The sequence below is a fragment of the Magnolia sinica genome, chromosome 2 (assembly GCF_029962835.1).
Source record: "Magnolia sinica isolate HGM2019 chromosome 2, MsV1, whole genome shotgun sequence".
In the NCBI taxonomy this organism is placed as follows: Eukaryota; Viridiplantae; Streptophyta; class Magnoliopsida; order Magnoliales; family Magnoliaceae; genus Magnolia; species Magnolia sinica.
This window is the reverse complement of record NC_080574.1, coordinates 127,891,605-127,914,026: the sequence shown is the minus strand read 5'-3', so window position 1 is coordinate 127,914,026 and position 22,422 is coordinate 127,891,605. Positions and strand designations below refer to the sequence as shown.

Here is a 22,422-nt window from a genome sequence, read left to right as displayed (position 1 = left end):
AAGTGTACTTTCTTCGTACGAGATCTCTTTGACGACGTACGACCTTCCTTCACCCTCAAATCTAATAGTTGGTTTCATGCCGTTTTCGCAATAGATGGCCCATGACCCGCATCCATGATTGGTGACGTCGAAGAAGGGGTATTTAATCTCAGTTAACTTCCCACAGTCAAACGGATGACAAGATGGGTTGGGTTCCGGTGCGGTGGGTTCTTCTACACGAAAGGGAAGAGCAAGGTGGGAGAGAAGGAAGAGAGAGAGAAGAAGGAAGAAAGAGAGGAAAGTGAAAGAATCTGCCATATTACAATTCAATCCATCAGCACACTGAGATACTTCTCCTTTATTTAACTACCAAAAGAAAGAGAATTAACAAGTGATTTTTCCTGGAAAGACGAGCATTGGTGCTCTTGTTTTACACGGACGATGACTTTGAGCGGTGACTGGGAAGACTCGTGCAAGGGCTTTCCTGGAGGCCTGGACGAGGCTGCCAGTTGATCCGACTCTGTGGGGTCCACCATTACGTATGTGTTTAATCCATTCCGTTCATCCATTTTCTAGCTCATTTTATTACTTTATACCAAAAATTTGGCAGATCCAAAGCCCAAACGTACCACATTACAGGAAACAGTTTCAATAATAACGTGGACCATTGAAACCTTCCTAAGCCCCACCATGACGTTTATTTAACATCCAACCTATTCACGAGATCACACAGATCTTCATCAAGGGAAAATATAAATATCAGTTTGATTCAAAACTTCCGTGGCCCTAAATAAGTTTTAAACGGCAGGCGCTCAATCCCCACTTTTTTCTTGTGGTGGAGTCTACCTGAACTTGGGACCTGCTTCGTTTTTGGGATCATGCGCTGAAAGGATCTGAAAAAACGGCTGAACGGTGTAGATAAAACACATACATCTGGCTGGGTCCCAGAGAGTCCGGTCACCCCGGTCACCAGGCAATCCGTGTCCGGCTTCGCCAGCCACCCTCACCAGCTGTACGCACGACGAGGACTTGACTCGCGCTAACTGAGCCGTAAGTGGGACAAACATGCATAGGATAGGACATCCACTCCGTCCATCAGGCGTATCGCTCTTTGCCAGACCCTGTAGTCAACAACTCAGATGAGCCACACCAAAGAGATGAATGAGATGGGATAGGACCCAATCATAAGTTTGAGTTTGGTGCACCTGGTTCGTATCTTTCATAAAACCTTTCTCAGGCTATACCATTTAAACATATGGAATTTACGTTTTATTTTTGCATTGTTACCGTTGGCGTGGCTCATTTCAAGGCTTTTTACGGTCTGTACAATAAAATGACAGTTATCACCGAGCTATGGAGTTATTTTACATGTTTTACATGGTGGCCGGTAGAGCTTGGTTGTTCTATTTAATCAGGCAGAACATGTTGTCCTGATTCTGCTCTGTTCCTTCAGATCCAACGCATCCATTCAAGTATGATGTCACATTTTTACCAAGATCCTAAAAATCAGTACAATTCAAGACCAGCAGGCCCCACCGCATAAAGTTAAGCCTGAAACTTCAAAGTTCATGTGGTGTGGTCCATATGAGTTTTAAAATGTCCTGATTCAGGAGCTGATTTTGGGTATCCAATCATTCAGTTGTGGTGCATCAGGGACCATGTATTAGATGACATGCACACTGCTAATTTGGACCATTTTAATGGTTAGACTTCCCAGCTCTAATGTTTTCCATTGGGCAGGCTGTCCAAGTGTTAAATCAGCCTAATTTTTTAGGCTGTCCAAACGAACGTGCCACATCCGATTGACGTGTGGGTCTTATACGCGTTATGAAGCCATTTCATCCCCGCAGCGAAAGTCATTCTCCCCGTCAGCCTAGAAAAGTCTCTCAGTTTGTTTTTTGTCATTTGAATGGTACAAGACCATTAGATCCCTAGAATTCCACATCTTTTGCCTGGAGACTAATTCACAGCGTGTCGAACACCTTTCTTTGAAGGTGGTTGGAAACTGTGACAAATATCATGGAAATTTTGTGAATTGGGCTTCCAATTGGTCAGCAATAATATTCTTCTTACCTCTCTCTTTTGTGATGATATTGCCAGGAAAGGATGGAGTGAACTAGGTGGACATGTTAATCCACTCTAATAATTAGGTGTCACCTTGCGTTATACCCAGGGCCCAAATAACATACCCATCCTCGATTTAGGTGGACCATATGATTGGAAAAAGTGTACATATAATGCTACCCTCCAAACTATTTCTCTTAGTATAGCCCATCTAAATCATACAAGGGTCTGATTTTTAGTCCCCAAGCCTAAATTTTGGTGTCGCATCTAATGGTTGGAGTTTATTTTATATGCTAAAAATCAAGGGTGGATGTCTCTTTCCAAATTGTAGATTTATTTTAGCTCAAAACCTAGCCTAGGTTACACATAATGGAGAATAAATTTCACGTGCTCATCAGGGTGGGCTCGTTAAAAATCAAGGGTGGGTGTGATGAATCATAGATGGGGTCTAATGAGCATTGGGCTTAACATGGTATGATGCACTTGGTTGTGGGAGTGGATTTCAGATGCACATGATGATGGGGACCACCTGAGCTGCTTGATACTTTACTCATGAGATGATCTCCAATGGGAGGAAATCCTCTGGCGCACAGGGAGGGATGTGATGAGGTCAATCACTGTCTTCCTCAGGGAATATTTACTCTGAATCCATGGAGCTCACTGGACTCCTCACATAGCTTCCTCGGATCTACAAGCAATAAAAGAATGAATAATTCCTTAATAAATTCGAAATAATTGATTGATGATTAAAAAATAAAATTAAACCCTTTAAATAATGAGCTCAAACCTATCTAGGACGGAGCTTTAAACTTAGACTCTAACTCAAACACCTTAAAAATGTGACTTACTATATTTAGATGGTCTCTATTCCTACTAGATTTCATGGCTTTCGACAAAAAATAGTAGCTATCCATTTTGGCCCATCTACATTATTCTCCTAACGTTTCTAAGCCCTTTTTATGTTGGGCACGACTTCTACAACTCAAAGGATCAAAAGTTATACTCAAACTAAAACTTACTATTTCTAGTAAAAATGAAAATAAAAAGGACTTTTAACCATCAATCTAACGGAATCTCACAAATTTGGCATGGGAAACCCGGCGTAGTAGGGTTGGTTGTCTTAAGTAGGTTGTCCTACCCCAAAATCATATATTATAAGTCGAAAAACTTATCCTAGTTTGCGAGATGCAATTGATTTATGGTTTCAACGGTCTGGATCATTTCACCTCCAATTGGGCCTTCTCTGGTCAATCTTTGACATGAAAGTGTCTGTGACCGGCTCTGCATCACCTCTCTCTTCCCCCACCCCAAGGTGAGCTCCACATGATGGGTGACGCAGGGAAGGACGTGAGGTCGAGCACCGTCTTCCTCGGGGGGGGGGGGGGGCATGGAACTTCTCTGGACTCCTCACAGAGAAACCTCAAATCCATGAAAAAAAGAAAATAGAAAGGAACTTCTCTGGACTCCTCACAGAGAAACCTTGAATCCACGAAAATAAGAAAATAGAAATAATTCTAGCAAATTTGAAATAATTTGATTGATGACTGTCTAATATCTATATACCTATTACACCATTAATATAAAAAATAAAAAAAAAAAATCCAAAATTCGTAATTACCAAAAATAGCAAATTTCTAACTCCAATAAAAATCATGATTCTATTAAAACTCTTCTAAAGCATAATTTCTAAAATAAAAATTCTAAATAAACTTTTGCTAAAAAATCCTAGCATAATTACAAGTTATTTCTAAAAATGAAGAAAATCTAAAAGTGTAAAAATATGAAAATATTAAAAAATTTGAAATTACTAAAAATTTCAAATAAATTTTTGTTAAAAAATCCTTGCATAATTACAAGTTATTTCTAAAAAGGAAGAAAATATTAAAAAATTCAGAATTGCTAAAAATAGTAATTTTTCCAAAAAGAAAAAATCTTTTTTAGCTGAAACGCGTGTTTTTTAACGAAATGGACGGACGCGACCCACCATGTGGGTCGATTCACCTCGGATGGCCCATTTCGGTAAAGATTGATAGTTGTACACCCCGTAACGATACCTGGATCAAAAGTTATGGTCCACCTTCTTTTGGCCCAACCATGTTAAGAACGTATATGTGACACGTTCTAAATCATACCCCTCCACTTGAAAAAAAACTCGTCCTCGAGTTACTCAAGGGACTTGGCTCATGATTTTGACATAACTTCTGACGCCGATGTTTATTAGTCATTTTCTTATACTTAGCATTACACTCTTGAGAAGACACAATATATGTACTCATGCTTTCCTTGACTTGACTCGTATCAATCAGTTCCTTCACTTCTGCCTTCAAGATCTCACATTCTTTATGATAATGTGGGCAATTAGGCAGACTCGCCTCTGAGACAGGATGTGGTTCTGTATATTTCGTATGGAAGGTAATTTATTAGGGAGTTCATCGAGTATAAACGAGTTGAACTCCTGCAACACTGGTTTCAAATCCTTTGGGATGTTCATTAATTCAACATATTTTTCTTTCTTAACTAATACATCTATATCTCCCGTCTCCTCAGTTTATTTTACGAAATCTTATCCGGTTATGAAATACTATCCCTCCACTTTAGAAGTCTTGGGTTGGTTCTCTGTTCCCATAGGGACCACATGTTCACCATTGATTAATCTTGTGGCCTGTCATGACTCCGTTTTGACACAGTCACCTCTTGCTGTCAAATAATGGGATTCTCTACATAACCCTTTACTAATCGGCTATCCTCCCAATACTTTTGATTTTTTTGGAATAACACCTGATCGTAATTGTTAGGAAGGAATCGCATGCACAATAACTTCTTTATACGCGACCACGTGCTAATTAGCGCCTTCATCTGTCTCATCCGCTAGAGTTGAAGTTGTTCCCACCAAGTTGAAGTTTCGCCCTACAACTTGTAGGCAACAAGTTTAACCTTCTTCGTTTCAAGGATCTCTACATAGTTGAAAAATCGCTCAACTTCAAAAAGCCAATCGAGGAAATCCTTAATGTAAATTTGGCCATTGAAGCTAAGAAAATCCACTCTCATCTTGAATTCTCTATTCGATTATTATATTCGATCAATGCCTTGTCCGAGATGTTGTGGAATCATGTCATTGAATCCCACCTTCTAGGAGTGATCTAGTGGTTCATTGCCAGCATCGTCTTGTGATCAATACGATTACGAGTTCTAGTAACTGCTAGGGGTGGATCACCACCATGAACACGAAGCTGCCCTAGGGCCTCCATTATGCGATCTGCCACACGATCTGCCATGTGATTCGACATGCGATCGATGGAATCCTGCAGCCCTTGCATGGCTTGCCGATTCTCTTGCTGCACTACTTTAAAAGCTATTAAAAGATGATTCCATGGAGCACCGTACATGGGATTGTTGCCCGACCCGTCGTTAGAAGCCATGGATCCAAGAAAAAGCCTCGTTCTAATACCAAACTGATGCATGAAAGGACGTGAGGTCGAGCGTCATCTTCCTCAGGGGGATAACTGTTCCAAATCCACGGAACTTCTTTGGACTCCTCACAGAGAAACCTTAAATCCATGAGTAAAAAAAAATAGAAATAATTCTAAGAAATTCAAAATAATTTAACTGATGAATGTCTAATATCTATGTACCTGTTACACCATTAATATAGAAAAAGGAAAAAACAACAAAATCCGTAATTACCCAAAATAGCAAATTTCTAACTTTAAAAAAAATCATAATTCCATTAAAACTCTTCTAAAGCCTAATTTCTAAAAATAAAAATTCCAAATAAACTTTTATTAAAAGAGTCCTAGCATAATTGCAAGTTATTTTTAAAAGGAAAGAAATTCTAAAACTCTAAAAATAGATAAATATTAAAAATTCAGAATTACTAAAAATAGTAATTTTTTTCCTAAAAATTTGTATTTACTTGAAAGCGAGCATTTTCTGAAGAAATGGACAGACGCGACCCACCATGTGGATCGGTTCACCTCAGATGGCCCATTCTAGTGAAGATTGAAAGGTTGTGCGCCCATAATGATACCCGGATCAAAAGTTACGGTCCATTTATGGTCCCCTTCTTTTGGCCCAACCATGTTAGGAACGTATTCGTGGCACGTTCTACATCAATGGGCAATGGACATTAAAATTGGGCCCTACATAATGGATTGCCCATATCGAGGCAACCCCACATGATAGATGGTTTATATCAAAGGTTGGCCCTTAAGGTGGGCCTCGCATGATGGAGGACCTACATCAAATGTGGGGCCCACACAATGAGCAGTCCACATCAAAGGTTGGTCCCACATGATGGATGGTGGATGTGAGGGGGACCAATCAGACTTGAGTGATAAATACTTACAATGTTGAGAACCAAACATAATTTTCTACTTTTTGGTTAGAAGTATGTTGTTTACCAAATATACTTATATCATTTACCAAACATACTTACTTGTTGAATATGTGAAAATCAATATAAAATACCAATGGTATACGTAGCTTATTAAAGTAACTTGCAATCCAAACGCTCTGTGAGAGTAAGGATTATAAGGTTGAGAAGGTGGAAACTCCTGCCATCGAAATTGCATCATTGAATTAATTTGCATCACAGTCCCTGGGCGCTATTGTTGTAATAGATGTCTTAAATCGAATTTGTCACTGGGTCTGTTGATGCCATCGATAGTATGTTCAATGTCACCTTTGATGGCATCGCACAGTGCTCAATCCCACCGATATTTTTCGAATTTTCTTCAATTGGTCACTGGACTAACTAGGCACGTTTTCGATGCTATCAATGAGTGTTCGATGTCATCGAGAATTCATGAAAAATCATGTATTGTCTCTAAACAGTTGAGGTGTTAGTTCGATACCATCGATGAGTGTTCGATGCCATTGAAGGATTAGTGGCATCAACAGATTTTGCACAGATTTTTCACAAAGCTGCAAATTTGCAGGATTTGTTTCTGATTTTGTTTGGGATGCTTTCCAAGGCTATATATATGAGTGTAAGCAGGATTGGGAAGTACTCTAAGGGTTTCTAAATTGTCCGAGGGTTTCAAAGGGTGTAGTAAGGGTGAGATTCGAAGTTGTTCAAATCGGGGAAGCTCTTTCTCTTTGTAATTACTACTTTCATACTGATCATATGTCATTTTGTGCCGTGGTTTTTTCCCGAAAGGATTTTTCCACGTTAAATTGTTGTGTTCTCTTTATGTTTGCTTGGTGCTATTAGATTGCTATCCTAGATTCATCTCTGTGTGCTTCTGTGGTCCCCCAACAGCTATGACCCACACATGGATTGGTTTGTCTACCTCGTTTAATGCTAGCGACTAATGCATATGATAAATGCAATTTTATTCGTAATATGATGCATCATGCTAAATCAAATACAATTGTTTTGTTCTCTTCAAATCCATACTATATTCGGATAGAATTCTGAAAGAAATTCTCTTATGATATTGAGGTTTTAGTACAACTTGCTAAGATCATGAAGAAGAAGAAAGAAATGGCTGGGGTGGCATTGGCAAGCCATTAAGGCTTCCTTCCAGCATCTCCACCACCCTACTCATTGAAGGCCGATCTGTCGGGTTGGTTTGGATGCACCACAAACCAACTAAGATCATCTTCCTTGCTGTTTCTTCTTCAACTTTCGTCTCAATTCCATGTAAACCTAGATATCCATGTAGATCAAGATGCCTGTATGTAGTGAGACGGTTGTATATCCAATGAGGAAAATATATCTCGCTGGTGTTCTCCACTAGCGGATCAATGTTCTTTCTTCCTCCAACCATTTCCAGTACCATCATACCATAGCTATAAACATCTGACTTGTGGGAGATACCTCCAATACTTCTACAATATACTTCAGGGGCAATAAACCCAACGGTTCCTCTGGCACCCAACATCGATATAGTACTGTTTTGCGTGGGGCACAGCTTCGCTAGCCCAAAATCTGAGATCTTGGGGCAAAAGTCCTGATCTAGAAGAATGTTATGCGGTTTTATGTCGAAATGTAGAATGCGTGTATTGCAACCACGATGTAAGTATTCTAGTCCTCGAGCAACACCAATTGCAATTTGGTAGAGTTTTTCCCACCCCAAGGGATGTGATTGTCTTGGTTTCTCAGTGTAGATGAATTTTTCTAGAGATCCATTCGGCATGAACTCATAGATGAGTGCTCTTTTAGACCCCTCTGAACAGAAACCCAGGAGAGAGACGATATTCACATGGTAAGTCCTACCAATGCTGGAGACCTCGTTAATGAAATCTTCTCCGTTACCCTTGGATTCATTCAGGACCTTCACGGCCACAAGACGGCCATCCTGTAGCATCCCTTTGAACACACCACCATACCCTCCTTGGCCTAAACTATCTTTGAAGGAGTTGGTAATCTTCTTGAGATCTGAATAGGTGTATCTTCTTAGAGCCAAGGATCCATAGTTTTCTAAGAACTCTTCGACGCCACCAACATTACCAGCATTGTCGGTTTTCTTCTTCCAATTTTTGGTTTGAATGAGCAAGAAGAGAAAACCAGAACGAAGAATGAGTATGAGGGAAGTCAGAAGGAAGCCACCGATCACTGCGCCTACCGCTAGAAAAGAAAATATGGATCATTAGAAATTGTTCACTACGTCTGTGCTAAAATAATTTTTTCAGAATATTTTCAATGCAAGTCCTGTTTGGTAGATGCCTAAAAATAAATTATCTCATTTTAGCTAACGATAATTACTTATCCCATTAACATAAACTTATTATATATAATAGAGATCTTATCTCTAATACAAAATCATTGTTAACTAAAATGAGATGAACTTATTTTTAGTCGTTGCCAAACAGGATTGTAGGGTTTCCCTGGGTTTATTATCATGGAAGAGAAATGCTTATAAGCAGTTTGCATGGTAGAAGTTTGGTTCAGCTCTTTCCCTGAAGTGCATGTTGTGAGTAGCACGATGCAATTACTGGCATTGTTGATCTGGTGGCCACTTCATGACCATAGACCAAACATTGCAAAAATTGAAAGGCTGTGACCATCCAGTTATGATTTTTTTTATTTGAATGTGGGCCGGCCATTGCCTTGTTTTGAGCTAAGTGGTCCACTAATTCAGATGGCTACTATAGTACGAATGCCTTGATTTTGATGAATATATGAAACATTCTCCTAGCAGCATTTCTCATTTTGAAAATCGAGAAGAAAAAAAATAAATTAATTAAGTACTACTTTCTCCCAAAAGGCTAGCTATAGAGAAAGGGTTTTAATGACTTCCTCTGCAATAGGGGGAAAAACGGAGAGAAGTAAAAGTAGTAAGTTTTTAGAGGATAATACCTATCAGGATCTTCTTTTTCTTACTTGGCTTTTCACCTGCGAAATCATATAACAGAGAGGATACTCTTAATGAAAATATAAGATCAATGTAATGTAATTATTCCAAAAATATCACTTTTATTAAACGGTTAAATCAGTTTTCCTGTCAAGGGGCTGTTTGGAGTGAAGGATTTAGGGTAGGGATTTGTAAATTCTATGAATTTCAAATCGCCCCTGTTTGTAAGAACTGGTATATGCATGTTCCAACAAACCATAACTTCAATTGAATCGTCTGTTCCCGGCGGAAGCGGATTACCCGTGCCTGGGCACAGAGATATACTTGTGTCCTTTGTTGTTGGAAGCTATGTGGGCCCACAGACATGCCCTCCATTCATCAGTTTTTTAAAGAAAAAAATAGTACAGATCTTTAAAAATCAAGCACCTCTAAAACTCAGGTGGGCCACACGAAACTATGGAGTTGGAACAGAAACGTGAAACCTTCCTAGAGCCGATCATGGTATTTATATGCAATCCAAACCGTTCATAGGGTTATCACCACTCCGATAAACAGTAGGAATAAATATCATCTAGATACATAACTTATGTGGCCCCACAATGTTTCCAACGGTGGGAGTTCCATCCCTGCTGTTTTGTGTGGTATGGCTGACATGAGTTTTGGTTCTGGCTGATTTTTAGCCTCCTAGCCTATTGTGGTCTTGCAAAACTGACGGACAGAGTGGATTTGTCACCGGCATCTCTGTTGGCCCCACAGAGCTTCCAACAACAGGGTTCACAGGAATATCCCTTTGATTGAGGGCACATGCAATCCGCATCCCTGTTACGGACCTGAACCAGTCATTTGCTCCAGTCCATAGTTTTCAAACATGGGCTTGACTCGTGACTCGGTCACTCACTGGGTCGAGTCGACCCAACGAGTCCCTAGTCACCCAGTTGGGTCATACATAATAATAATAACAATTTATAAGTTTTTTTTTTTTTTTTTAAAGGTAATTATCGTTGAATCTTATTCTTCTCCTTATCCAGAGACTTACCTAAATGTACTTCTGGCTTGGCTGAATTTGGCGCGGCTGGGTTGTTCCTGGGAGGCTGAGCTGGCCGAGTTTGAAAAACCCAAGGCGGCGTTCTAAAGCAGTCGAAGTCTCCGGTGGATGGAATTCGAGTACAAAACCCTTTTTCTTTCTGACATTCAATGCATTCTTGTGTCCGATTCCATAGAAGACCGAAACCCAAATCCAACAGACTAAAGAGGTTCGGCACTTCTGGATCGACCGGATATAGAAACAATGGAAAGTGAGTGACCGAACAGTGATGCAGTTGAAGCGGTGATAGATCATGAAGAAGTTGTAGATCCTCTAACCAATAGTAGATAATGCGGTCTTCACAACCTCTGTAATTATATACACCCTTATAGGAATCATTGAAGAGAGGCTGATGATGGCGCTGACAATTGACAAAGGTGTAGTTGGGAGATTTAAGATATAAGGGATAGATAGGAGAAGGGGGCATCGTAAAATTGTAAAGGAAATTGCAGAAGTCAGACGGGGAGTGATCAGAGATTTCCTCATCTTGAATTACAAGTGTACTTTCTTCGTACGAGATCTCTTTGACGACGTACGACCTTCCTTCACCCTCAAATCTAATAGTTGGTTTCATGCCGTTTTCGCAATAGATGGCCCATGACCCGCATCCATGATTGGTGACGTCGAAGAAGGGGTATTTAATCTCAGTTAAGTTCCCACAGTCAAACGGATGACAAGATGGGTTGGGTTCCGGTGCGGTGGGTTCTTCTACACGAAAGGGAAGAGCAAGGTGGGAGAGAAGGAAGAGAGAGAGAAGAAGGAAGAAAGAGAGGAAAGTGAAAGAATCTGCCATATTACAATTCAATCCATCAGCACACTGAGATACTTCTCCTTTATTTAACTACCAAAAGGAAGAGAATTAACAAGTGATTTTTCCTGGAAAGACGAGCATTGGTGCTCTTGTTTTACACGGACGATGACTTTGAGCGGTGACTGGGAAGACTCGTGGAAGGGCTTTCCTGGAGGCCTGGACGAGGCTGCCAGTTGATCAGACTCTGTGGGGTCCACCATTACGTATGTGTTTAATCCATTCCGTTCATCCATTTTCTAGCTCATTTTATTACTTTATACCAAAAATTTGGCAGATCCAAAGCCCAAACGTACCACATTACAGGAAACAGTTTCAATAATAACGTGGACCATTGAAACCTTCCCAAGCCCCACCATGACGTTTATTTAACATCCAACCTATTCACGAGATCACACAGATCTTCATCAAGGGAAAATATAAATATCAGTTTGATTCAAAACTTCCGTGGCCCTAAATAAGTTTTAAACGGCAGGCGCTCAATCCCCACTTTTTTCTTGTGGTGGAGTCTACCTGAGCTTGGGACCTGCTTCGTTTTTGGCATCATGCGCTGAAAGGATCTGAAAAAACGGCTGAACGGTGTAGATAAAACACATACATCTGGCTGGGTCCCAGAGAGTCCGGTCACCCCGGTCACCAGGCAATCCGTGTCCGGCTTCGCCAGCCACCCTCACCAGCTGTACGCACGACGAGGACTTGACTTGCGCTAACTGAGCCGTAAGTGGGGGACGCGGATTGGCTAGTTCCCCCACCAGTAGCTCCTGGGCTAGTGCTCATAGCTGGCGCTTTTCCATTGGTGCGTCAGAGTAGCCCCATCACAGCTATCGAGGTAAGTGAAATGACTACTGCAAACGGCGTTACGGCCCGTTTCACCCGAGTACCTGCTCGAGATGAGAAAGCATCCGAATTCTCTCCCGCCTCTCCCTCTTTCGAGTCCAACAAAAACCTATTTCTCTCTCGCTCTCTCTCTCCCTCTCTCAAGTCCAACAGAAACCGTCATGTCTCTGTTGCATCTCACAGCGTGCTAACCCCGACGCATGAATCGGACCTCGAATCCAAAGCCTCTCACTATAGGAACCCTCCATTGTCCGAGAGAAACCCAAACACTCCACATCAAGTCTGTCTAATTCTCTCTCTCTCTCTCTCTCTCTCTCTCTCTCTCTCTCTCTCAATCTTATTTGCAACAGCATGGGGATTTGGAGATTTATCATTTTCGAATGTGGATTTGGTCATTTTTCAGCTTCGTATGTCGATTTTTAGGATTTGGGGATTTTTCAACTCCGGAGGTAGATTTTAAAATTTGGGGATTTTCCAACCTGAATGTGAAAATTAATTTGGGAAATTTAGCATCTTCTTTGGGATACCTAATCTAGACTTGGTAAGGAGCAAGGAGTTTGCAAGCACTGGGGATGCATGGTTCGACTTCACATTCATATTCGACGAATAATGGAGGGCTTTGCCGAACATAGATTACAATCTGTTTAGAGTCCAAATTCGTTGTTAGACTTGAATATGTTTGAAAAGTAGCCCACCCTTTTGGTGACGAAAAGCCAACTTTTCAAAGTTTTCTTATTGGTGCAGTTCCGTGAGCAGAAGATCTACTGAGAATGTCTTGAAAGCTGAAAATCTACTCAGCCCGATAATCTTAAAGTTTTTGCAATGTTTCCAGTTTATGATGTAGCAAGACGAGACACATTTACAAATCTTGCGGATATAAGGGCTAAGGAAATCGATCTCTACTCAACTAATCAAGATTGCATCAAGATGCTTGTTGGAAACAAAGTTGATAAGGTAATTCCAACGAAGGTTTACAACAACTATACCTCCATTCTCAGAGGACTTTTCAACACAGGGTGGCCTCGGAACTTCTATGCTGTAAATGTGGTTTAAGTGCACTTCCAATCACGGCCTTATTCTTTTGAATTATATATCATAAGATTTCCACAGTTAAAATACAAGATATGCATCTTGATGTTTAATTTTGCAGGAAAGTGGAAGGGATGTCATGAAGAAAGAGGGAATTGATTTTGCTCGGGAGTATGGATGTCTTTTCCTTGAATGTAGTGCAAAAACTCGAATTAATGTACAACAGTGTTTTGAAGAGCTTGTTTTAAAGGTGCACACTCTGTCAACATTTATTTTTATTTTATTTCAGGATGATCATGTGGACATGGAAAAAGTTGTCCTTGGCATTTGTGATGAAAGAGTGGTCTGACGGATCGATTTTTGTCAAAAAAACCACATAAAACAGATAGCCCACTTGTTTCAACTCATAGTAGAAACCGAGTAGAAATGAGTGGAGTCTGTTATTTCAGGCTGTTTAGCAGGAAATAGAGAGCCTAGTACTTGGCTTGTCATTACTGCAGCATATATATTAGTTTTTATTTATTCAATCAATCAATCATGTTCTTCTTTCTTGCAGCGAATTTTGGGTTAGACTGATTTTTAAGATCCAAGTGAAAATATGGTGACACATCTAATGGATGAGTAGACTGGATGAAAATTCTCCACCATGCAGCTATATGCTTAACTATGTTTGTTAGTTCCTTACTTAAATTCTCATATGTATGTGTGGAAGCTGCTTTAGTGCTGGATTCTTTTTTTTTTTTTTTTCTTGTTTGATATACATGATGGAAATATATTGGTAGGATCATCCAATCAGTCCTACCAAAAAAAAAAAGTGTGATTTTGCACTGTGGGAATGAAAAGTTGGTAGTCCACATCAGTTGATTGTATGTCCGGAGGTTTCTAAAAGCTAGCATGGCATAGGCAGCTTCCCTACCCCTTTTGCATAAAAGATCCATCATCATAGTATGTAGAATGTACATGCCTGCTTGCATAATGCTACCACCAGTATGATTTTCTTGAACTGTAAACTCCGGGATGCAGGAAATTGTCTACTCCAATGGGAGAATTTTCATCTTCGCTCCCTGTCCAAGGCTCCTGTTGGCAAAAAGAAATTTGATTTGTTTTGTATACTTCCTTATCCAATCATTTTCATGATGGATTTCATTTTTTAAATTCCAGCACTTTTTGGAAGTATCTTTTCATGCAGTGTGATTTTTTTTTTCTTCTTGTTTGATAGATGATGAAATTAGGGGTGCACATTCAATTGGTTTTTTGCAGGAATTGTAATTAGATTCTTCTCAGCATGTTCGCGCTGCTTCCTCCTAGGCTATTCTGAATCAACCAACAATCAGAGTTGTAGCTATAATAGCTGAAGGTTGTAAAGAAGCCTCCACCTACTCTAATGGAGAACACATAATCAAAAGTGAAAAATAAGCAAGAGGAACCCAAAGCCAGTGAGATGAAAGCGGCTGGGGTTGGACTAAAAGTTAGTTGGAAATTCGGTCAAAATGCAGTTCTATAGGCCAATCTTTCTACACGAGAGCAGTAATGGTATGGCCTTTCTGATGATTTTATAGGGTAGAACATTGGTTTGCTATGTTCCACTGTGGATGGACTCTGACATGCTCCAAAAATCTACTCAGCTGGATAATCTTAAAGTTTTTATTTAGGAGAATCTCGACCAGAAGGTTTCACATGTAAACTCCTAGAAGCCAAATCCTGTTTTTTAGTATCTAAAACTTCCCTACCATTATTTCAAATCACAGGTGATGGACCACAATTTGTGGGCTCGATGTTTGTAATCTAGATGTAAAATACCTCTGTTATGAGTGGTCTAGATGTTGCACAAGTTGATATTGGTTTGTGTACTGCAAATTGCCTCTTCAATCTCTCCTCATGCCAGTCAACCTAGCATTTCTCATCGATATTTTCAGAAATTGACCCTTTTTTTGGAGTTCTTTTTTTTTTTTTTTTTTTTTTTTTTTTTTTTTTTTTAAAAAAAAAAAAAATTTAAGGAATTGCAGTGAGTTGTGAAAAACCATGGTGGATCTGTTCTTATTTGATGCTTGTTTTGGTCTTTTGGACATACATGTATTGAATTTTTGTAACAAAAACATGATCTTTGCACTAACAATAACATGCTTTATAACTCGGCTATGGAACAAACTTTTTGGGAACAAAATTATTGGAACTTAGTTCTATGTTTTGGGAACAAAAACTATTTGGCTCAACATTATAAATCCTACTCGGCCAGAAAAATCGAAACAAGGGAGCTTTACAAATCATTTTCCACCAGAAAGATTCGAAAAGAGAATCTCACTTCAGTGGTGAGATGACATGGCAAGATTTGATTGATAGGGTCGCATGCTTATAGATACCCAACAGTGTAAGGTCCACCGATCAAATCTTTCCACATCATCTCACCACCCAATTTAGGTATTACCTCAGAAAATATCTAATCCATGACTAGGTGTATGAGACCATAGATGATGAAATTAGTTGAATGCCACACAACATGGATACCATTTGATATTGAATTCGGACCGTCAATAAATTTTTCATAACTGCTCATTTATTTTGTCCTTGTGTGGCCCAACATGTCTTTTTTGAAAATTTGTTTGTGGGAACGCTGTTTGGAGCATTAATTCAGTTTTGAGTTTGTTGTTTATTTCATGCAGGAACCTGCATCAGAGATACAGGACAAGATTTTATTTATGATTAATAATATTTTAACTTCAAATATGGATGTGAAAGCAAAAGAATTTACTGATGTCCTGAAAGAGCAGTACTATCCATGGTTTGCTGAGTATATGGTGATATCTTATTAATAACCTTTTAGTTTCATCAGCTGATTTTTACTTTATTGGGACATTATATTTGACAGAGCAAGCATTGAGCCAAATTTTCATGAGTTGTCGTTGAAGTTCTTGGAGAAAGTTAATTCAAGAATGCTGAATAAGGAGATTGTCAAAGCTACTTATGAGAATTGCAAGGTGCCTTAGCAAAACTTTTTTGTTACCCCTGGTTGTCATTGTCACCATACACTTTTTCCAATCTCCCATAGACATGGACGAATGAGGTCCAGCCAGAGCTTCTACAAGGGATCTTCAAGTACTTGGAATGCAGTTTTGTCATCAGGAACGTCGAACAACAATTCAAATACACTGAGGTGCTTTTGACTCCTTTAAAAAACCAACCATCCACTCTTTTTTTCAACTTCCACAAAAAGAAGTGTGGCTGTAAGCACGCCAATGACTACTAAATATTTTTGAGGAAGACAGTTGCACAATAACTGAATAAAAATTTCTGCAACCAGCCATAAGGAGGTGGTGGTAGTGGTAGTGGTAGTGGTGGTGGTGGTGGTGTTGGGCCAATTCAACCCCTTCTTCTAAAAGTTGATCATATCAGATAAATGTGACAACACATTGCTCAATGTAATATTTTGGTAACATAGCCGATCATGCTTCCGGTTGTTTCGGTTCTCATGTTTAAGCAGCTGCCTTGGCTTTAGACTTCTTTCCTTTCATCTCTGGAGCTGGGCTATTCTGGAAGGGAAGGAAGGTAGTACTCATGAAGGGTTGTAAAGGTGCCGGAATCTCAATGCCATCTTCCTTTTGGTAATTTTCAAGAATTCAGCAAATGGTCCTTTCTGTTGCTGTGAGGGAAGAGTTCAACAAATGACTGCCTGTTTTTTCTTTCTTTTGCGGAATATTGCGGAGTCCACCTGCTTTCATGAATTACTAGGAAACTAATTTTGTAATTGTAATTGTAATTGATTGAATGAAGGATTGGAATTGAATGAAGGATTGTAATTAAACAAAGGATTGTAATTGAATGAATGAATGATTATTCAGGTGGTAATTGAATGAATGAATGATTATAATATTTTTTTTAAATGGAGGAATTAGCTACGGATTAAATCCGTAGCTATAATTTTCAGACCTAGACGTACGGTCATACTACAGACTAAAACCGTAGCTATAGAGCTGTAGAGCAGTTTAAAAACTCAGGATAAGGATTTTGCAATTTTAGACTTTGGTTGCTAGTCTTCTATTTCTTTCATGGAAAGGTAGATGAGCACACTAGTTGAACTTTGTTAATATGGCATAAATCTATACAAGCCAAGGATCTCAGGAATCACTTGTTTGAATATGTACATTAATAAATAGGGCCGACAAAAGATACAGACTGTCAAATATGTTTGGCCTATTGTGGATTGCACACACACAAAAATTCTCCAGACCAATGAAAATTCCAAACATGGTCCCATAATATAAGCTTAAGGAAGAGAGTGTAGCATATCAAAGGTGTTTTATATTTTATAGTGACTATCAAGGTTGATGTAGGGCATACTTGAATAAGGAATGCATTCCAATGTTCTTGCAAATTATGGTGAGCAGTTTGGCTCATTTTATTCGGAGAACATACCCATAGCCTGCATAACAATCCTGCTTACCTTCAAATAAATATCTGGGAAACTTACATATTTCAATGCGTTCATCATATTGACAAGGCTAAAGCAACAAAAAGGACTTGATTATTTGCCAACAACGCATTTACATTCAGTTACACATGCAATCCACATTCAACCTGTTAATCATTCAATTGCATATTCAATCCACATCTAAATCACATATTTAACATCCAAATCCTGCCCATATTGATATATACCCATTCTTTCTTCTTCTTTTTCTAAAGGTGGGAAGCACACCACCCAAGACTATTGAGTGGAAATGCTCTGTACAACTATTTAGGTAGATGCCAATAAAAAGGGCAGTAGTCACACCTATCATTTAGAGCATTTGTACAAAAATAAAAAATAAAAATAAAAACTATACAGGGCTAAATTTATAAAAAAGAAAAAGAAAAAAAAAAGACCCACAGAATAAGCCACCAATCTGACACCCCAAAGCTGATCTAAATCTTCAATGACACCTACCAACTACTATCCCCACAAATTAGCTACACACCACAATAAGACCACACCAAACCCACAACAGCCCAAGACAAAATGACCAGGGTGGATCATATCCAAAACTCACGCAACACCAGCCACAAGACAACCGCACGGAGCAAAAGAAGGCCACATTGATTTGAAAAGAACATGTTGCTTCTGCTGATACATACAAGGGCTGTTGTTGAAAACCATATCATGTCCTACATGGAGAGCCATGAGGGCTGCGACTGCTTCCAGCAATGAAGCTACATGCAGCTTAAAAACCCAAAAGTGCTGAAGAGCAATGTAATCCTCTCATACATATCTTGTACCATCATTTTAGACATGTAGAATTTACCTGCAACATTATCAATAAGAAAAAATCATAAGGTAAAAAGCATTCTATGCAAATAAAGTAGAAAAGCAGTTACAAATTGGCAAAGTATAATGGATGATACATAAGCAGTTAGAATTTACTTAAACATTACATACATGAATACAGGTAATTCAAACTATGATGTCTCAATTAGATATATCATGAACAAAATATTACACTTTGTTCGTTATCCATAAATAAGATTTTTGAATGATTATTGGATGGCTAAAATGGAAAATATTGGAAGGTCTTATTGAAAAACAAGCATCGGCATTTTGTAATGTACAAATTTAACTTCATATTTTTGACGAAATTTAGGAACAAATTTTGACTTTCCAATGTTGACAAATTTGACGACAAAAGTCTTATGGAAGTTTTGACCCCACATGGTTGACAACTATGACAAATTTGACAACAAAGGTCTTATTACAAGCACATATATTACTAATTTTGACAACAAATTTGACTCCAAATTTATTGACAAAATTCTGACTCAATAACTTCAAGTGGCTTTTTGCTATTAGTAAGGCTAGCATAGTAGGTGGAAAAATGGGTGCTCACTAAAATCAGCTGAAATTTTGTAACTTGCCAACCTATTTATATCATAGCTCACCTTCTAAATGGAGCGCCTTGATTATTTTTTTTTGCAATAGTCCACCTGATGGATGCCTTGAACATTTGAATACCATTATGGGAGTTCCTGTAAGACCCGTATCCTAGCCTGTACCATTCCATAAACTTTCGCGGTCCTCCTAGTCGAATTTCGACGACCCGCGACGCGTAGATAACATTGGCGCACGCTCTTGAGTCACATCCTGTAAACCCAAGCCGACTCAAAAGGAGACCTATGTCATTGCGACCACGGCATCGCCGCGGTTTCGACGACGCGTCTCGTGCATCAATGTGATGCTCAGATTATGAGATCCGGCCCGTGCATTATCTAGGTCGTTGATTGCTTGATCGTGGGACCCACCTACCCCTATTGTTGTACTTCCCTAGAAAAAAAATAATAATAATTACTATGATGTCACCCTAGGGGTGACATCACCCTACCCTACCACCTTACTTTCCCTTTTCCCCATAAGTCAAACTCATTAATTCCCATTACCTCACCATCCCTCTCTCCCATCACTCCCTTACATCATTTCTCTCTTTCACTTCTCTCCATTCTAAGCAATCCCTCCATGGAGCAACCCACGTCCATGGCTCCCATGAGAGAGCTAGTGTGGCCCACCTCCCTATCTCCCATCTCCACCATCCAATGATCATCTCCACCATTGAAATTGTTTCTTTGGGGCTCTATCATGCATTGGCGGAAGAAGGAAGAAGAGATCTCGAGGTGGGTGCTTCTCTCTCTCTCTGTCTCATTTTTTTTTTTGTGATGTATGACCCACTCGGATGGACCCCACTTTGATGTATGTCTTATCCAAACCACCCAAGTCATGTGGACTCTACCTTACGGTGGCAAAGAAAAAAATATATATATATATATGAGTATATGATGGATTCAAATCAAGTGGGTCACGTTAATGTGGGACCTACCTTGATGAAATGTGGGCCGACGTACACGTGGGACCCACTATGATGCCCATGAACAGCCATGCCGTCCAGCGTCCCTGGATGCTGGACGTGCGGCAGGAGTGGCTACCACGGAGTGCGTGTACTAGCATGGGCGGTTACTGGCAGCCAAAAGAAAAAAAAAATTCTTTTAAAGTTTGGGGTGGGCCACTCGTGCAGGCCCCACCTTGATGTATGTGGATAATCCACGCCGTCTATTCCATTGTTCAACTCATTTTAGGCGTTGAGCCAAAAAAAAATGAGTCCAATCTGATAATTGACTGGGCCATACCATAGGAAATATTGGTATTACCGTTAAAACCCACATTGACTCTCCTATTCATCAAAAATACATCACATATTGGTCTCATTTGGTTGATCGGAGGCCGTAGAGTCCAATGGACGGGTTGGATTTTTCAGATACGGGACCTATACATGAAAAACTATGAAATTTAAAAAAAAACAAACAAATATGCAGCAGCGTCAGCTGCTGCTGTCAGCGCTGCTGCTCGCTGACGGACGGGCGGACTGGGCTGGGACCACGGGTCCCAGCCGTGGACCCCACCATGATGTGTTTTGCATATCCACACCGTCCATTTTGTAGGTGCTTAGGGTAGTGAGCCTCCCTCCAAATTTCAGCCATATATGTGGCTCAGGTGGTCCACACGGCAAGAAATAGTGGTATTGAATGTCTGCCATTAGAACCCATTTGAGGTTTTCACCTGGGTTTTTGATTAATATGAAATTTATTTTTTCTTTCATTCAGGCCGTCCAGAGACGCTGGACGCTGCCACTACATGGCTTCACACACACACACACGTACATGTATATATGTATATATAATACATATTATATATTATATTATATATTATATAATTACTGTGGTTGGTTGGCCACTGTTACATGGGACCCACCTGTTTCATCCATGCCATCCGTCTACATGGGACCCACCTGTTTCATCCATGCCATCCGTCTATATGGGACCCACCATGATGCATGTGTTGCACCCAAACCATCCAACCTTTTTGGACAAGCTCATTTTAAGCCTTGAAACGGAATAAGACAGATATATTTATCAAGTGGACCAATCTATGATCAAGTGGACCACACGGCAATGTGAGCATTGAAATATCTACCACTGAAATCACCTTGATATTCATAAGGCCCATTTGAGGAGGCCCACCTTGATGAATTTGTGGCCTATTGCTGAGGCCCACCTTGATATTTATAAGGCCCATTTGAGGAGGCCCATCTTGATGTATTTATGGCATGTTGCTGGGGCTCACCTTGATATTTATGAGGCTCATTGTGATGTATTAGGGCCCATTTGGTAAAGCCCATTGTAATGTGTTAGGGCCCGTGGATTAAGGCCCATTGTGATATATTTGAGGCCCATGGGTTGACGCCCATTGTGATATATTTGGGGCCCATGGGTTAGGCCCATGATGATGTATAAAGGCCCGTGGTTTGAGGCCCATTTGATGTATTTAAGGCCCATAGGTCGAGGCCCAATGGGATGACATGAGGCCCATTGAGTGTGATTCCACCATGGTTTGTGTAATGATATTTATGGCGGGCCATGCCTTGGAAGCAATGTTGGTTTGACGTTCACATTGTAAGAATAATGTTGGTTAAATGTCCGCATTATAACCCTCCCTAGGGCCCATTGATAGGCCCATGTTTGTTGTGTATGAGGCCCCTACGCAGGGCCCATCTGTAATGTATATTAGACCCAGGTGTAGGGCTCACCCATTGTGCATTAAGGCCCATGGGTTGAGGCCCATTGTGTATATTTTCAACCCAGATGACAAGGCCCGACGTTATGTATGAGAAGCATATGGGATGTGGCCCATTGAGATGTATTCAAGGCCCTTGGGTTAAGGCCCATCGAAATGTATTTAGAGCCCATGAGCAGAGCCCACCTCATATATTCCATCCTAACCGTCCAAATCATAGAGGACTAGCCTCGATGTATGTTTTATCCACACCGTCTGTGGGACGTGTGACCCACTAGATGTATGCATGCTATATCCACACTAACCATCTATTAGGGCCCATCTGTTGCATGTACAGGGCCTACCTATTGTGCATTGTGCTACCAATTGGTGCAACCCACTTGATGTGTACGAGGCCCATTAGGATGGCCCATTGATGCAAGGCCTATTGTGACATGTATTGGGCCCATGACGCGTGACCCATTTGATGCGTATAAGACCCATGGGTAGGGCCCACATATTATGTATTTGAAGCCCATGAGCAGAGCCCACCTGAGGTTTATATATGGGCCCCATTAATGTGGCCCACTTGTATTTGAGGCCCAAGGGTTGCGGCCCATGGGTCGTGGCCCATTGTGATATATACTCGGCCCATACGTCGTGGCCCATTGAGAGGTGTTTCCGACCCATTTTGTGAGGCCATTGTGAAATACTCCTACTCTTGTAATGAGGCCCATTGAGATATATTTTTGGCTCA

At 40.2% G+C, this 22,422-nt stretch overlaps 2 protein-coding genes and 1 long non-coding RNA gene across 3 annotated transcripts in view; 1 reads left to right on the top strand and 2 right to left on the bottom strand.

The window, feature by feature from the left end:
- LOC131227529 (LEAF RUST 10 DISEASE-RESISTANCE LOCUS RECEPTOR-LIKE PROTEIN KINASE-like 1.1) overlaps positions 1-22,422 on the bottom strand; it is a 44,579-nt gene that overhangs the window by 4,410 nt on the left and 17,747 nt on the right. The gene's annotated exons all lie outside the window — the stretch shown is intronic.
- LOC131237603 (LEAF RUST 10 DISEASE-RESISTANCE LOCUS RECEPTOR-LIKE PROTEIN KINASE-like 2.5) lies at positions 7,454-9,465 on the bottom strand. Its single transcript, XM_058235466.1, has 2 exons — positions 9,347-9,465; positions 7,454-8,614 (listed from the first exon to the last, which is right to left on the bottom strand). Exon 2 carries the CDS (start codon positions 8,352-8,354, stop codon positions 7,509-7,511), a length of 846 nt encoding a protein of 281 aa, XP_058091449.1. The 5' UTR covers positions 8,355-8,614; positions 9,347-9,465; the 3' UTR covers positions 7,454-7,508.
- LOC131237604 (uncharacterized) lies at positions 12,897-14,556 on the top strand. The gene is made up of 3 exons (XR_009167322.1): positions 12,897-13,024; positions 13,221-13,349; positions 14,360-14,556. It is a non-coding gene; the product is annotated as an uncharacterized LOC131237604 (long non-coding RNA).